A 15,357-nucleotide genomic window follows, 5' to 3' on the forward strand; every position below is an offset into this window, starting at 1 on the left:
TATCTTATCCCAGCTCAAACGTTTCTAACCAACCCAGTAGCACTGCTGTTCTCAGGGCACCTCACAAAGAATAAAACAAAAATACAATCATAGCATAACTAGCAATAGGACAGTAAAATCACAAAAACAGAGCTGCAAAATAAAATCAGATTCAAGCGAGGTCTAGGAAAATAAAAAGGGTTTTGCTTGGTGCCGAAAAGACGAGAGTTGGCACCAAGCAAGCCTCCCTGGGGAGGGCATTCCAAAGACAAGGTGAACTGAAGACGCTGTCTTCCCAGCAGCCACCTGCCTAACCTGCAAAGGTGAGGGCACCCAGAGAAGGGCTTCTGAGATGATCCTAATGTATGGGCAAGTTCATATGTGAGAAGATGATTCTCAAGGTTTTTGGATCCCAAGCGATATAGGGTTTTAAATCTGAGCAACAGCATTTTGAATTGTTTTCAGTAACAGACCAGCAGCTATGTGACTATGTCTCTTGCAGTTTATGTGGAGAATGTTTCTAATAGACTGAATTGCATCAGGACACTTTTAATGCATTCACTCTTGGGCTCTCTTATTACAAGAGTTCCACAGAATTGGGTTTATATTATTAGCCAGAACGGGTTTTGCATTCCAATCCGAGCTAGGAACAGAATGCAAAATGGTCCAAACATTCAAACTGAAGCTCTGGGGGCAACCCAGTGTTTCGACTGAACAAGCCTGTTCCATTTGGAACATCTGGGTGTTCCACCATTAAAATAAAATAAAAATAATATTGTAAATATAGTGAGGAAGGCAGCGCTAGGGGACGGAGAGAGGTACCGTTAACATCAAATCTGCATGTATGGAGGCAAGGTAAGCTTTGGACCACAGATGCAGGCTAGAGCACTGTGGTGGTGGCACCTTGCAGCACCGGCAGTACCATTGGTAAGAGCTTGGATTAATCTGATATTGGAGGGACCTCTCTCCAACCCCCAGTGCCGCCCTCCTCACTATGTTAAAAAACCCCAAAACATTCTGAACAGAATGGGCTTGTTCCATTCCAAGCTTGAAATAGGACCCCCTTTTTAGGGGTGTTATGTTTCGAGATCAGAACACTAGAAATGGCCTTTTCTGAGTTGGAATGTTCTGAGCTCGGAACGTTCTTCACATCCCTACTACTAGCCATTCATTATTTGCAGCCAACCAACCCTCTTCCCCTCCCCTGAGCTCTGTAGCAAATGCAGTGACCTTGAGAGAGAGAAAACAGCAAGGTCTTCTTTCATTTGTGCTGGAGCATGAAGAAGGTAAGAAATAGGACTTTCTCCTCCTCCTCTTCAGAAGAGACTCCTGGTTGTTTCTTACATTCTTCAAACTGTAGTGCAAATGAGAGGTCCAGTGAGAAGATATGTGTATAGCTAGAGGAGCAGGGACTGTCTGGCCACTTGACTTGTGGATCCTGTTTATTACTACTAGATTAGATTCTGACAGTCTCATTTTTAAGTTTTTCTGACAGTCTCATTTTTAAGTGTTGGAGATAGGAGAGAGGAAAAATAAATATACAATGTGGAATGCTCACAAGGAATTGGGATTGGGAAAAGACATTAAATGTGTGAGAATTTTTTGGGGGGAAACATTTTCCAGGTATACTTTGTTACTTATATTAAGTTCCTCTTTTAAGTTGTACAAATGCTGAGTTGATTTCTACCTGATACAAAATGTGACATTTTGTATAACATGCATTAACAGTTGTTAATTGTATTTTCCACATTTTTATGTGATTTATATAATGGTTGATAGCTCTATTTAATGTTTATTACCTACCTACCTACCTACCTACCTACCTACCTACCTACCTACCTACCTACCTACCTTTTTATACTGCCTGATACCTACATCTCTAGGCGGTTGTTTCATATGTGGTAGCATTAGCCTGTTGTATATGACACGTATCATTACTTTGGGAGGAACAGTCTATCTAGAAGAGTCAGCCCGAGTCCCCAACCCGAAGCTCTGACACCAGGCTGGAGCCTGAGCTTACTACTAGCTGGGAAATCCCAGAGCCAGAAACCCTAGATGCATCACTCATCTAGCCTGAGTCTGCCACACAATGAACTGGTTTCTTCTGCACCATGTATCTTGCATTCCCCCAGGCCTATACAACTGCACTGACAACTGGCCAAGATGAACTTGCTTTAGCAGAGCAGAAGTGTTTAGACACTATGCCAGAGGACCGCTCCTTTAAATCTCTCTGCTCTCCAGATAGGGAAGTGAAGCCTGGCAGGGGCAGTCTGAGCCTGGAGGTATTTAAACTCTGGCAGTTGTCAGAGCAAGTTGCTCACTTGGAGTTCCCCAAGGTTCTGCAACCTTGCCTCACAAGTTCTGGACTGTGCCGATTGCTTATATGAACAAATAATTGTTCATATAAGCCTTAAGCAATGCTCTAGGCTGATAGGACAGGTTGATAAATAAATAAATAATAAGACCCACTTTGTTAAATGTGGGGCAGCAGCCACACATTTTTAGTCGTGTTGCAGCCTGAAAAATTTACTTCTTTGTGGTTTGTGCCTTATTTCTGCTTCACACACATTTCTTGTACACATCCTTGTGAACTCTAAATACAGTGCTGTGTGTCAGCATTTCTATGATGCACTTTTGTTACCCCATGCAATTCCAAAGAAATGTGTGGGTGGTCAGCCACAAAAAGCACATTCCACTCTCTGCCATGAAATATGTATATAATGTATGAAGTCCCTTAGGTGCCAATCAAGACAAGAAGTTGTATATCCCACATAAAGTGCACCAATGTATGTCATGCTTCTTGTTTTGTGCCTTAAAAGGCATTGCTTTAAGCTTGTGGGTGGCCTTGATGTAAAGAACATTTTACTAATATTTAATGAGTACACTGATGATGACCAGTACAGACATTTTATTAGTTGCAGTATTTAAAATTACTATTTCATGTTGGTGATAATGAACTGTATTGGGGAGCTATCCTTGTAAGTGATTTTGGCATTAGTCTCAGAAGGCTTTAATTTGAAGAAAAGTTCTGCTCTAGGATCTGTTTTGAATACCAAGTAAGAGACTACAGTCTCTGGAGAGATCTAGGAGCCACTTAGTCAAAGCACCACCAGATTCCGTAAGGGAACTACAACAAATGAACCTCCACTTCCTATTTATGGAAGGGAAAGGAGAATTTCCTTACATATGAATTATTTTCCTGCTTGTTCACTAGGACTCTAGGATGCTCTTCAGCCTATCGGTTAGGAGGCAGGTTCTGTAAAGAAAGTTTTGTTTGGAAGTGATCTAGGGGGTGCCTCCCTCTTTGTCACAGAACCAATCCCTAACGATGCAGCAGTGAAAGCAGCAGAGCCAGCCACTAAGCCAACACACACCCTTCCAATGAATCTGGAGACTAGGAAAACTGGAAAAGGAGGGGGAACCATCCAGGAAGCCCAGCAAGTTGGGACATTGACCACTGTCAGACAAACAACCAGAAGGTAAGGAAATACACAGGTAATGAAATTTTCCATTCTTTCTACTTGTTGCCTTCCAGTGGTCTAGGATTCTAGGCACACCAGAGCAGTGCCCCCATGGCCTAGAGTAGGAGGGCTAGCTGAGATTTAATTTTGCAGTACAGTCAGAAACACCCTTCTACCCAAGGCTGCTTCAGTGGAGGTGAACATGTTGATCTTGTAATGTTGTGTGAACGTGTATATACAGTAGATGTCCATGCCACCACTTTGCATACTTCCTCAGCAGAGACTCTGTAGTGAATTTCCCAGAAGATGGCAGTTCCCCCGATGGACTGGGAAAGATGCTGCCAGAGCATTTCCTGATGCTCTGTTTGCTTTTGCAATGCATACCTTGAGCTACCTGAAGAGGGAGATCTTGGTCATCCTCTGCTTGATGCTATAGGTGACAAAGTAGAGTCACAGTCAGAGCTTTAGTAGGAAGAGAAGCCCTTTCAAATAGTCCCAGGATGATGTATACATTCGCATAGGACAGGTGGCAGAGAGACAGTGACTTCATGCCACCCTGGGTATGAAGCACATCCAACATCTTGTTGAGCAGTTTCAGAAAGGCCAAGAGGGGAACAGACATCTAGGGCCTATGTCTTCTGTTTCATCTGCAGATTCTGAAAGCTTCCCAGACTCAGCCAAGACATCAGTAACATCACTGTTAGAAGGTTGCTGGGGCCTCTTTGTCTTCTGTGTGTATTGGTCCATCTCTTCCAGAACTGAGAATGCTGGTTAGAGTGCAGAGGCAGGCCTATTTATGGTGTTGTCATCTGCTGTAGGTGGGGCAAAAATATTGACTTACTGGTTCAGTTTGGTTCTGAACCAGTTGGTTCTGGTTCAGTTGGCACTGGAGATGGTGCTGCTGGCTCTGCTATTGGTTGGGAATAATTAATAATGATGGGTGGCATAGCAGTACTCTGTAGGATCAAAGTTGGCATATTGATCCCCAGTGACTGAAATAATAGAGGCCATGTATTGTCTGGTGTTCTGTGGGCTTACTGTCTGTGCAGCTTCTTGGCCTTCAACAACCACTGGTCCTGCAAACTGTTCTGCAATCATATTGGTGTATTCTCAGTGTCTATCACTAGAAGTGTGGTTCTGGAAGGTGGCACAAGTGCCATGATTGCCTCCATTGTGAATTCTAGCTTTTTGTTAGCATTATTGGTTTCTTCTGTTTTGCTCTTCCCTATAATACCTACAATAAGGAGAGAGAATAGGGCAAGAAGTGTGACAGCCTGCCTGGGGGGAGGGATGGATTCCACTCCACCAGGCCAGGTCAGTCCCATAGCACCTGCATGAAAAGACTTGAAAGCCTGTATGTACTTGACTGTATGTACTTATAAAGACTGTATGCACTTGAAAGACTACATCTATCAGTCTCTCTCATGCATCTACCCCTGCTATTATCAAAGAGACACCTTTTAAAGTGGCGATTCTCTTATATTTAGCAGGTGGAGAGCAACTTGGCTCTATCCAGACCCAGCACAGCAGCCCTCCAGTGGCTCTTGCTGGTAACTGCCTTATGTTTCTTTTTAGATTGTGAAGCCTTTGGGGACAGGGGGTCATCTTATGTATGTATTATTTATTTATCTATGTAAATTGCTTTGTGCACTTTGACTAAAGAATGGTATGTGTGTGTGTGTGTGTGTGTGTGTGTGTGTGTGTGTGTGTGTGTGTACATATATTCATAGTAGTAGTAGTAGTAGTGGTGGTGGTGGTGGTGGCGGCGACATTTATTACTTTTTTTCTTTTCTTTTGGGGGAATACAAAAGGCCCCAGGGAATGGTCCCACTGGCCCAAAGGAAGAGTAAAACTGAACTCAGATGGCCAGGCCGGGCTGTAGGGCGACAGCAGGTAGCTGGTCATATTCCCACAGACCCCTTTCAGTTGTGGGAATATAGTAAGTAAAATGGTGCCAACCAGAATTATGTTTTCCCCAATATGGCAGTGCCGAGAGCAATGTCGCCACTCAGATGGATACTGTTAATGCAGGATGAAGATCACTGCCATTCAAATAGCTACTCTAGAGACGGGGGTATAAATGCTGCCACTTAAATGGCTGCCACCAGATGGGAACACAAGGATCCAGTAGCCATGCCAGACCCCTAGGCAAAGGCAGGGGCAAAAAGGGGGGAGTGCTCAAATTGGGGGGCTGGAGACTCCAAAAAGGCTGGAGTCCATTCCCAGCTAGGCTCCCCATCCATCCAAAGCAGATTGTGCATTACACAGTCCAGGTCATGAGGGTTGGAACACTGAGTCAATCCTGCTCCCTCATTGTGCCCACCCATGCCAGTCCAGCCACCATCCAGCCCCCCCCCCACCTCACTCCTGGATCAATTAAGAAGGGGAGGAAGTGGGGACATGCTTTGGTAGTTCAAGGGCAGCACTGGAGCAGGGATGGGGGAGCAGAACACACCCACAGTGCATAGGAGCTAAGGAGGGGGATATGCAGGGCATATCCTGCATATGACTGGTAATATACATATTACCAGTCACTGATCTGTTCTGAGCCCTCTTCTACAGAGGCCTGTGCCATCACCAAAGGGTGTTACTCCCCTTGGAAGTCCTAAATCAATAAGGGAGAAGGATTCATTGAGAGTTCAAGGGACGGCATGGAATGGAAGCAGGTTCTGATCTCTGTCCTGATCTCCCCTTGAAGCAGACTGCCATTAGCTTTCTCGCTTCAATCTTCTTTTTAATCACCTGACCAATGGAGAGGGGGAAACTAAACAGCTGCAGCCAGTCCCTCTGGCCAAGCTGTGAACCTGCTTCCATTCACAGTGGAGGCAAGAGAAAGTAAACTTTGAGAAGTTTATCTCCTAGGCCACATTGAAGCAAGTCTTCTAGGAACCTGCCTCCTAGTGTACAGACTGAGAGCACCCCAGAGTCCTAGACCATTGAAGGGTGATAAGGAGTAAGAACCACAGTTACTCAACTCCAGCCACAGTCTAATTTCAGATGTGTAGCCTCAGGATATAGTTCTGTTGTGAAGCATGTGAACTCTGCATGTATTTAGAAATTGTTCTTGCCCTGGGTCACCATATTAGAAATGAGAAGACAAGAAGCCATGTATCTAAATATGTATGGTGTGTTCACAGGTAACATGAAAACACTCTGAATGAAACACTAAGAAACTAAGAGCTTCTTAAGATTATATTTTTGGCTATACTTATTGGAAAATACTATTATTCCAATTAAATGAAAACAATGGCCTTCATTTTGCTTTTCTAGTGTGAGGAGAATATTCCCCTCCCTGAGATGAGAAAGTAAACACGCACTTTGTTTTTTGAATGGTGAACAGATTCTGCTTTCTCTCTGGGCAGAGCAGCAGTATGGAATTGTTAGCATTGTTTGAGCATGTTGTTACCAAGCTGGAAGCAGAAACAGGAGGAAAGCAAGCAGATGCCAGTTATATAAGTTGCTGGGTGGTTTCTGATCATAAAGTCTGCTACTCTGTAGAAGATCTGTATGTTATACCAATTTATAGACCTTTTAATATTTAAACATGAGTTAGTATTTCAAGTGATCTGTCAAAAATATATTTCTTTTTCCAACAATGCACTCAAACAGAAAGTGTGCACTGTATATTCTTTGAAATTAAGAATCACAAAACTCTTGAGTCATGAATTACAATTTAAATAGCTGTCCAGGAAATGTAAAGGAAGTTCCATCTGGTATCCCAAGCAGATGAGAAAATGTATGTAGCATACATGGGGGGAAACATTAAGAAAAATAATTAAGCATATCTGACAGTTCTCCTGCCCTTCGGAAGGGCCAGTAGCATCTCCAGAGTAGTGATTTAGGGAGTCCACAAAGTCACATGCCTACAGCTGATCTTCCACTATTTCCTCTGGCACAGGGCTCTGTGGTCGCCAGGAGTTGACACTGACTCGATGGCACACTTTACTTTACCTTTACATTGAGGTACGCAACCAAGACCAAATCCTGACAGCCTAACACAGTACTAATCAGGTCTTGAATTCATATCATTGTTGGTGACATTTACCATTTAGTGGTCGTCATCTGCCCCCTCCCTCATTATGCTAAAAGTAGCCTTCTCTTATTTTCAGATAGGTTCTCACTTGCCTACAGACTTATAAGCAGGCTCACAGGAACCTAGAGTTAAGGACAGTGTTACCTCTAGATATGAACTACCAATTAAATAGCTGCCCAGGAAATCCTTATGTAAAGGAATTTAACTGAGGTTTAAATTTTAATGTGAGAAGAGGAAGAACATTATCAACAGTACCGACAAGTTGTTTCTAGAAGGTTAGCCTCCAACACAGGATGCCCAAAGCAATGACATGTCTTGTTGCAATTACCAGCGTTCCAGCATCCCTGTGGCCTTTACTACCCATCTGCACACTGCAATATGTATACCTACCAATGCAATTATATTGCTGTGTTTTTGCATTTGCTTTTTAATGTGTGTATATTTGTTATTCAGTATAAAACAAACATCATCAAATGACAAACAGAAACCTAGGAAAATATAACCTAATTAAAGCTAACATCTAACACCACCAATATTACCACATCCTAAAAATTGAAATCAAATACCATTGCTCAATGAAATGCTTAATTATTTATAAACAAAGCAATTAAAAATGTGTTAGGTTTTGCTTCTAGGCAATTATTTGTATAAAGAAACCTCCACCAAACCACCAACTATATTTATTGAAATCAGAACATTAGGAGGTTGTTGGGGAAATAAGAAGAATATAGTCTTTTATGTAACCTTAACAAAAATAACATTTTTATGAGGGTTGCACATCCCTTAAAAATCAATATTTACCATATTGTATTGTGGATGGACCCGATCATGACAGCAATGAATGCACCACTGAGAGACCTTAAAGGCCAAGTTGAAGACAGATCATCCTGGAGAGAATCTATCTATGTGGTTGGTCGCTAAAAGTCAACACCGACTTGACGGCACTTAATCAATCAATCAATTCTATAAATGCCCTACTGGGTAATATCATGATACTTTAAAAATACATTCTAAAGTTTGACACTTCCTTGTCATATCCATTTTGAAAAAAGAAGGTACATGCTGCAATGTACAAATCGGTTTCTTCAATGGTATGCTGTGAAAACTGAAGGCCTTATTAACAACCACCACACCAGATTAAATTAAATTTATGTTTCCAATGCAACACAAAGAGATTTTTACATTGAATATGACACTTCTCCAGCTATCCCAACAAATCCAATCTGATATTTATACTACCAGTTCCTCATTATAGTAATAACTAGGAGTGTGCACTTCAATTCACCCTTGTATCGACTCAGGTCGAATTGGTTTGCCAATTCAACCCCGAATCAAATTACCCTCAAAATAAGAGGGCCAAATTTGAGGTCAAGGAGAATCACCCCTATTCAACCCACATTGATTTGGGTGATTCAAGTGCCATTTTGAGGCTGTTCTGCTGGGGAAACGGGCATCAAAATGGGGTAGACCAGTCCTCCAAGGTGGGCTGACATGCTAAGTCTGGAGTGGAGGAATTGTCCACTCTCTGATACCAATTGGTAGACCAGCTTTCCCCAGGGAAACATGCCATTTGGGGGCCCATTTTTCTTGGAAAAGTGGGCTTCCAAATAGTGGACAAATCACTCAGATCAATGATAGTGATTCAAGGCTGATTTGTGAACAAATCAATTCTATTTTTTAGCAATTCTATTTAAGCTCAAATTGAATCACAAAAATTGATTCATGCACACCCCTAGTAATGGCCTAGATATGGCTTATAAAGGCCTACTCCTTGTTAAAAGTTAGGCCTCTCGGTTCCAAGAAACCAAATGCATTCACACCAAAGGGTTTAAAATACAATACTGATCACACCTATAACAGCTTTATGGTAGGAGAACCCTTCCAAAAAGATCAATTGCTGCAGCCAAATAGACCCAGTATGGGGGCGGGAAGAAATGGGTAATCTAGTTCATTTTCTCTGTCCTGTATTTCTTAAAATTACAAAGTGGCAAACCAAGTCATATCCAACCATTCCTCTTTCTGGTGTGTGTGTGTGTGTGTGTGTGTGTGTGTGTGTGTGTGTGTGTGAAATATTTATGTATTTCATTTATATCCGACTTTTCTTATATCACAGATCTCAGAGCAGGAAGTCTCCCATACAGACACTGACCAGAATCAGACCTGCTTAGCCTCTGCAGGGTTTCTGTGTAATACAAGGATGTCTGTGCAACAGTTACATCTGTGATACAAGCATGCCTGTAGACCATTCCTGTGTAACACTGTTGTAGGAACTTGGGAAAGTATATAGTAACAAGTCGCAGATTGATCACCATTTTTTAGCCTACTTTCCTTAAGGAAAATAAGCTTATAAGATCACCCAGCTCACGCGCTCGTGCGCTCGCTCTCTCTCTGTCCTACTATCAATGCCTGGTCTGATTTGAACCAAATCTGGTAAAGTTGTAGGGACACACAGGGACACCCCCAATGGCATTGTTTGTGATGATCTCATCCATCCCAGTTCAAGATGGCAGATGTGTGAACATTTGAAGCACAAGTGGGCTAACTTGTGAACTGCCCAACTGATTTGAACCAAATTGGGAACAGCTGTAGTGACACATAGGGATACCACAACAGCGTAGTTTGTCATTATGTCATCCCAGTTCAAGATGGAGGATATGTGAATATCTGAAGCACAAGTGGAAACCAGTTTGGAACAAATCTAGCACAGTTGTAGGGACACATAGGGACAACTCAACGGTGTCGTTTGTGATGGTGTCATCCACCCTAATTCAAGATGGTGGGTGTATGAACATTTGAGGTGGAGATGGGCTGACTTGTGAAGGTGGTAATTATCAGTTAAGATTATAGTGAAAGGAAAGTAGGCAGATTAGTTCTTACCAGAACTTCTTGTCTTATTTTGGAATGACTATTGAAAAAATATGTTTCAGCAAATCCTTTACAATGTTTTATGTCCATGAAGGACTACTGATAGGATTGTTTCAAGCATTATTCTACCTGTTTCATAGACAGCTTCAGATACAGAGGTATAATGGTCTTCTACTGTGTACTGTGCCAATCGAAGGGTATCCAGTCCTTTGACGGAGTCATTTCCTCTTGTCCAGTAAAACATGACATCATTAATGTTATAACCCCCTACATTTGGAGGGAAACAGAAAATGGAGAGATTACTAAATACAGAATGTCCATTTGTTGTGCCTATGTAGTTCACTTAAATACCCTGACAAAATTCCCATTCACTTCACTTGGTTTACTGGTTGTCTAATGGGTCCAAGATTTCCATTTAAGTAGCAGAAAAAAATAAAGCAACAAATGAGGGAACCACATGATTTCATACTTTACACAATTGCATAACATGGACTGATTCTCTTTTTAAATGCAAAAGTCTTCACAGATTAAGCTTTTTTCCCTTGAGGGAAGCAATTTCCACTAAAGACAATTGGAAGGATTTGCATAGCTATTTGCTTAACTTCTTGCATGAATGTGTTATAAATAGTGCAATTTAAATTAAAGTGTCTGGATCCAGCCATTAATTGACACACACGCTATGGCCCTTGCGGCACACTGGCCCGCAATATGTATAGGCAAAAAGAACAGCTCCAAATATCCAGCATCTGGTGCATAGACCAGTACTGAATGCTGGCACATACACTTCAGCCAGGTGCAGGTGCAGATGAAGAAGAGACAAGATACATCTAAATGCTTTCCTGAAGCCCCCGTGTAGTGAGACTAAAGCTTGCATTCCCATCCATCTAGCATATGTTCCAGGGAGTCAGGAGGGATCAGTTCATCTATGTGTGCTATGTACCCAGAGACACATTGAAGAATCCACTCTGTATTTTTCAAGCAGCAGGATGTTGAAGATGGATGGAAAGTTTTTCTCCCATTATAACAGAGTCCTCAAGTACAATGCTTTGCTTTATCTCATCAGAAGAAATGGCAGCCAGCCATTTACTTCCATGGGAGAAATCAGTGAAAGTCTCCTAGATGTCCCTTACGAGAGAAGTGAGGGGATAGCTTAAGGTGAGACCTGGCAGGGAGGCCTTCCAGAATATCTGAAATCCCACTGTATGTATTTTGTTGTTCTGGAGTTTTGGTTGCGTGGTGTGGGTGGGATAAGTTAACTGCAGCAGGTGTCAGCTGCCTAGTTGATGCTGTTTTTATTAACAGTTTGTTTCAAGTATTTCTAAGCAGCTTGACCCTCCATGCTGTTAAGACAGAGTTGTTGGAGTAGCAGTGAAGCTTCCTATTAGCAGTGAAGCTGCCACAGTGTACTGCTTTGAGAATTGATACTTTTGAGAAATGATACAACATTATGGCAAAGTACATTACAGCAAAACCTATCAATTTCTATTAAGTAAGGTCATATTGTTGAAGTGGCATATTATGATGAAGTCTGATCTTTACACATTTCCCTGCAACATAACAAACAGCTGCTGCTATAAATGTTAATCACGTCCATGAATATCAATACTGCTCCTTAACACCCTGCAGCGCAACTCGGTTGCTGTCTATAGTACAATGACATTTACAGTGAGGTTCCAAATACTTAAAGTGCCATATTAAGCAGATTATAAAATGTTCCAGATATTTTTGTCTAACTGTGCAAATAGCCAAAGAAAAACAGTTCTTGAAGCTTTTGAAAGCTAAGAAGTGCTACTCATCCTTCTGCTGCAAATAAATCTCTTTTGCTTTCCAAAGAATGAGGACAAGCTGAATAATGAGTGGATTTAAAGGGTATTCTGCTGTGAAAATAAATTCTTATTTTTAATTCTATTAATTCCCTTTGAGGCTGAAAAGCAAATTCAGGGGCAGACTAAACAATGTGCAGATTGTGTGGTTGGGGTCTGCTTTTTTATTTTTTAAATATATTTAGCAGGTGCTCAGGGCCCCAATCTGGACTGGGACTGCGGGGGAAGGACCGGACTTGAACCCTTTCCCTCCTGCCACAGTTCTGATCCAGTTCTCTCAATCTCTTTTACATTTGCTATTTGCCCCAGATGAGAAGCTCCCACTGGCACCAATGTTAAAAAAAGAAAAACATAGCCCCCAGTTATGTAATCTGCATATCGTCTAATTTGACTCACAAATTCACACAGAGGGCTGCATAAACTTCAGGAACATATTTATACAAGTGGAAAGGGCTTTTGGAGGGAAAGGAGAGATATGAAAATCACTCCCTCTCCCCCTCCACACCCGGTCTTGCAGATCCACAGCTATGGAGAATGTTAGCCAGTGTATTTGTTATGCCCTCCATAGCAAAAAAGCTATTGTGATAACTCCTGCTAACTGGTCAAAGAGGCACATTTTAGAGCAGTGTGCTCATATTTAGCAGGGGAGAGCAACTATCCCTATTCAACCCAGCATAGCATCCCTCTAGTGGCTGTTGCTGGTGTCTTCTGTGTTGTTAGGTTGAGTTAGGTCCTTTTGCTGTGTAACATCTTGTGAGCTTTCTGTTGAAAACTGCTATATAAATAATGATAGGGACAGTGCTCCATTTTAAGTGTCTGAAATAAACAAATGTTTTAAGTGAAGTGCATGATATTTGGACAATCTGTGGTTTTGGACAATCTTTACACAGATGTATAACATCTGTGGGGAGTGTGTGCAGGATTGGGACCAGCTCCTGAGTGACTCAGCAGTTCCTTGGGTCACTTGCCCAGCTTTGGGCTTTATAGGAACGCTGCCTGTTGCCCCTTTTTGGGAGCCACTTCAGGGGTTAACGAGGGTGAGGGCCAGGCTGTTTGGCTCAAGATCCCTTGTGGGTGTGTAAAGGAGGGTGGGTATTATAATTGGGCTTCTTTTTGAAATCTTGGGTGACGAGTTTTAATGTGTCTGGGTCTGTCTGGAGATGGGGCGACAAGGGGTGTATCCACTGATTATGGGGCAGCTATTCCAGTGGAGGTGGTGGTGGTGAATAGAAGAAGTAATGCTGACAGGTCAGCAGGCCGTTGTAGGGGAAGAGAAATCAGAAACATAGTTGCTGTCTCCTCTTCTGGCTGTCCTGCTAGCTCTCTGACCTTGGAAAGCAATGACAACCACCCACAGAGCCTCATTTTGCTCCTTTGTAATGCCAGGTCAGTCCAGAATAAACCTGAAATCAGCCATGATTTGATTCTGGATGAAGGGGCCGATCTGATATGTATTATGGAGACTTGGTTGGGGGAGGCTGGTGGCCCAGTTTGTTCCCAGCTTCTTCCTCCAGGGTACTGTGTTGAGGAGAAGGGGAGGGGAAGTGGGTGGGAAAGTGGAGTGGCTGTGGTCTACAAGAACAATATCTCCCTTGCCAGGATCCCTGTCGGTCTGACCATATTGAATGTGTGTACCTATGTTTGGGTACCAGGGATAGACTGGGACTTCTGTTGGTATGCTGATCACCCCGATTGCCAGTGGAGTACCTAACTGAGCTGACGGACTTGGTCTCAGGCTAGGCGTTGGAGTCTCCCAGACTTGTGGTGCTGGGGGAATTCAATGTTCACTTTGGGACCAATTTGTCCAGGGCAACTCAGCTGTTCATAGCGGCCATGATGACTATGGGCCTATTCCAGGTGGTCTCGGGACTGACGCATATTGCTGGTCACATGCTTGATCTGGTCTTTCACTCTGAACAGGGTGGTGTTCTGTGGGTGGGGACTCCAGTGATTTCTCCATTGTCATGGACAGACCACCATCTGCTTAAGGTTGGACTCACAACCACGTCCCACCTCTGCAGGGGTGGAGGGCTCATTAGGATGGTATGCCCGAGGTTACTGGAACCAGTAGGATTCCAAGAAGCCTTGGAGGGATTTAGTGTTGGCTCTGCTGGTGACCCTATCAACACTCTGGTGGAGAACTGGAATAACTAACTCATCAGGGCAGTGGACACGATCGCTCCTAAGCATCCTCTCCAACTCAATTCAAAACTGGCCCCTTGGTATACGGAAGAACTACAGGGGCTGAAGCGGCGAGGTAGACAACCAGAGCGCAAGTGGAAGAAGACTCAACTCAAATCCACAGAAAACATTTGAAGATCTATGCTCAGGCGATATATGCGGCAAAGAAGCTATTCTTCTCCTCCCATATCACTTCCACAAGTTCACGTCTGGCAGAGTTGTTCAGGGTCGTGAAGGGGCTAATGTGCACCTCTTCCCCCTTGAATCCGTACTTAGAACCAACAATTACTCACTGTGACGTTTTTAATGAGTTCTTTGTGGACAAAATCTCTCGTATTCAGGCAGACTTGGATTCAAACTCCACAATTGTTAGAGTCTGATGCCGAGGTATCCAGCAGCTCCTCTTATGTGATGACCCTGGATCAGTTTCAGTTTTTAAGTCCTGAGGATGTGGACAAGTTGTATGGAATGGTGTGACCTGCCCTCTTGATCCTTGCCTGACATGGCTTATACTATCTGGCAGGGAGGCTGTTGTAGAGGGCCTGGTAGAGATTATAAATGCTTCTCTGAAGGAGGGCAGGATGCCTCTTTGTCTTAAGGAGGCAATTATTAAACCACTTCTGAAGAAGCCTGCCTCGGATCCCTCAGAGTTAAATAATTACAGGCTTGTCTCCAACCTTCTATTGTTGGACAAGGTGATTGAGAAGGTGGTGGCCAGCTGAAGGTGGTCTTGGAGGACACTGATTATCTAGACCTATTTCAAACTGACTTTCGGGTGGGCTATGGGGTGGAGACTGCCTTGGTCAGACTGATGTATGATCTCCAATTGGGAATTGACAAAGGAAATGTGACTCTGTTGGTCCTTTTGGATCTTTTGGCAGCTTTTGATACTATTGACCATAGTGTCCTTCTGGAATGTCTGAGGGGGTTGGGGGTGGGAGGCACTGCTTTGCAGTGGTTCCACTTCTACTTCACAGGCAGATTCCAGATGGTGTCTCTTGGAGACTGTTCTTCA

The 15,357-nt window shown here is 43.0% G+C and overlaps 1 protein-coding gene across 10 annotated transcripts in view; it reads right to left on the bottom strand.

Annotated features, from left to right (window-relative positions):
• LOC128348869 (gamma-aminobutyric acid receptor subunit pi-like) overlaps positions 1–15,357 on the bottom strand; it is an 88,852-nt gene that overhangs the window by 17,871 nt on the left and 55,624 nt on the right. For all 10 annotated transcript variants that reach the window (XM_053304553.1, XM_053304561.1, XM_053304556.1 and 7 more), the window contains one exon: positions 10,468–10,605. In XM_053304553.1, coding sequence (XP_053160528.1) covers positions 10,468–10,605 — 138 coding nt within the window. The remainder of the gene's footprint in view (positions 1–10,467; positions 10,606–15,357) is intronic.

Source organism: Hemicordylus capensis, chromosome 3 (genome assembly GCF_027244095.1).
Source record: "Hemicordylus capensis ecotype Gifberg chromosome 3, rHemCap1.1.pri, whole genome shotgun sequence".
Lineage (NCBI taxonomy): Eukaryota > Metazoa > Chordata > Lepidosauria > Squamata > Cordylidae > Hemicordylus > Hemicordylus capensis.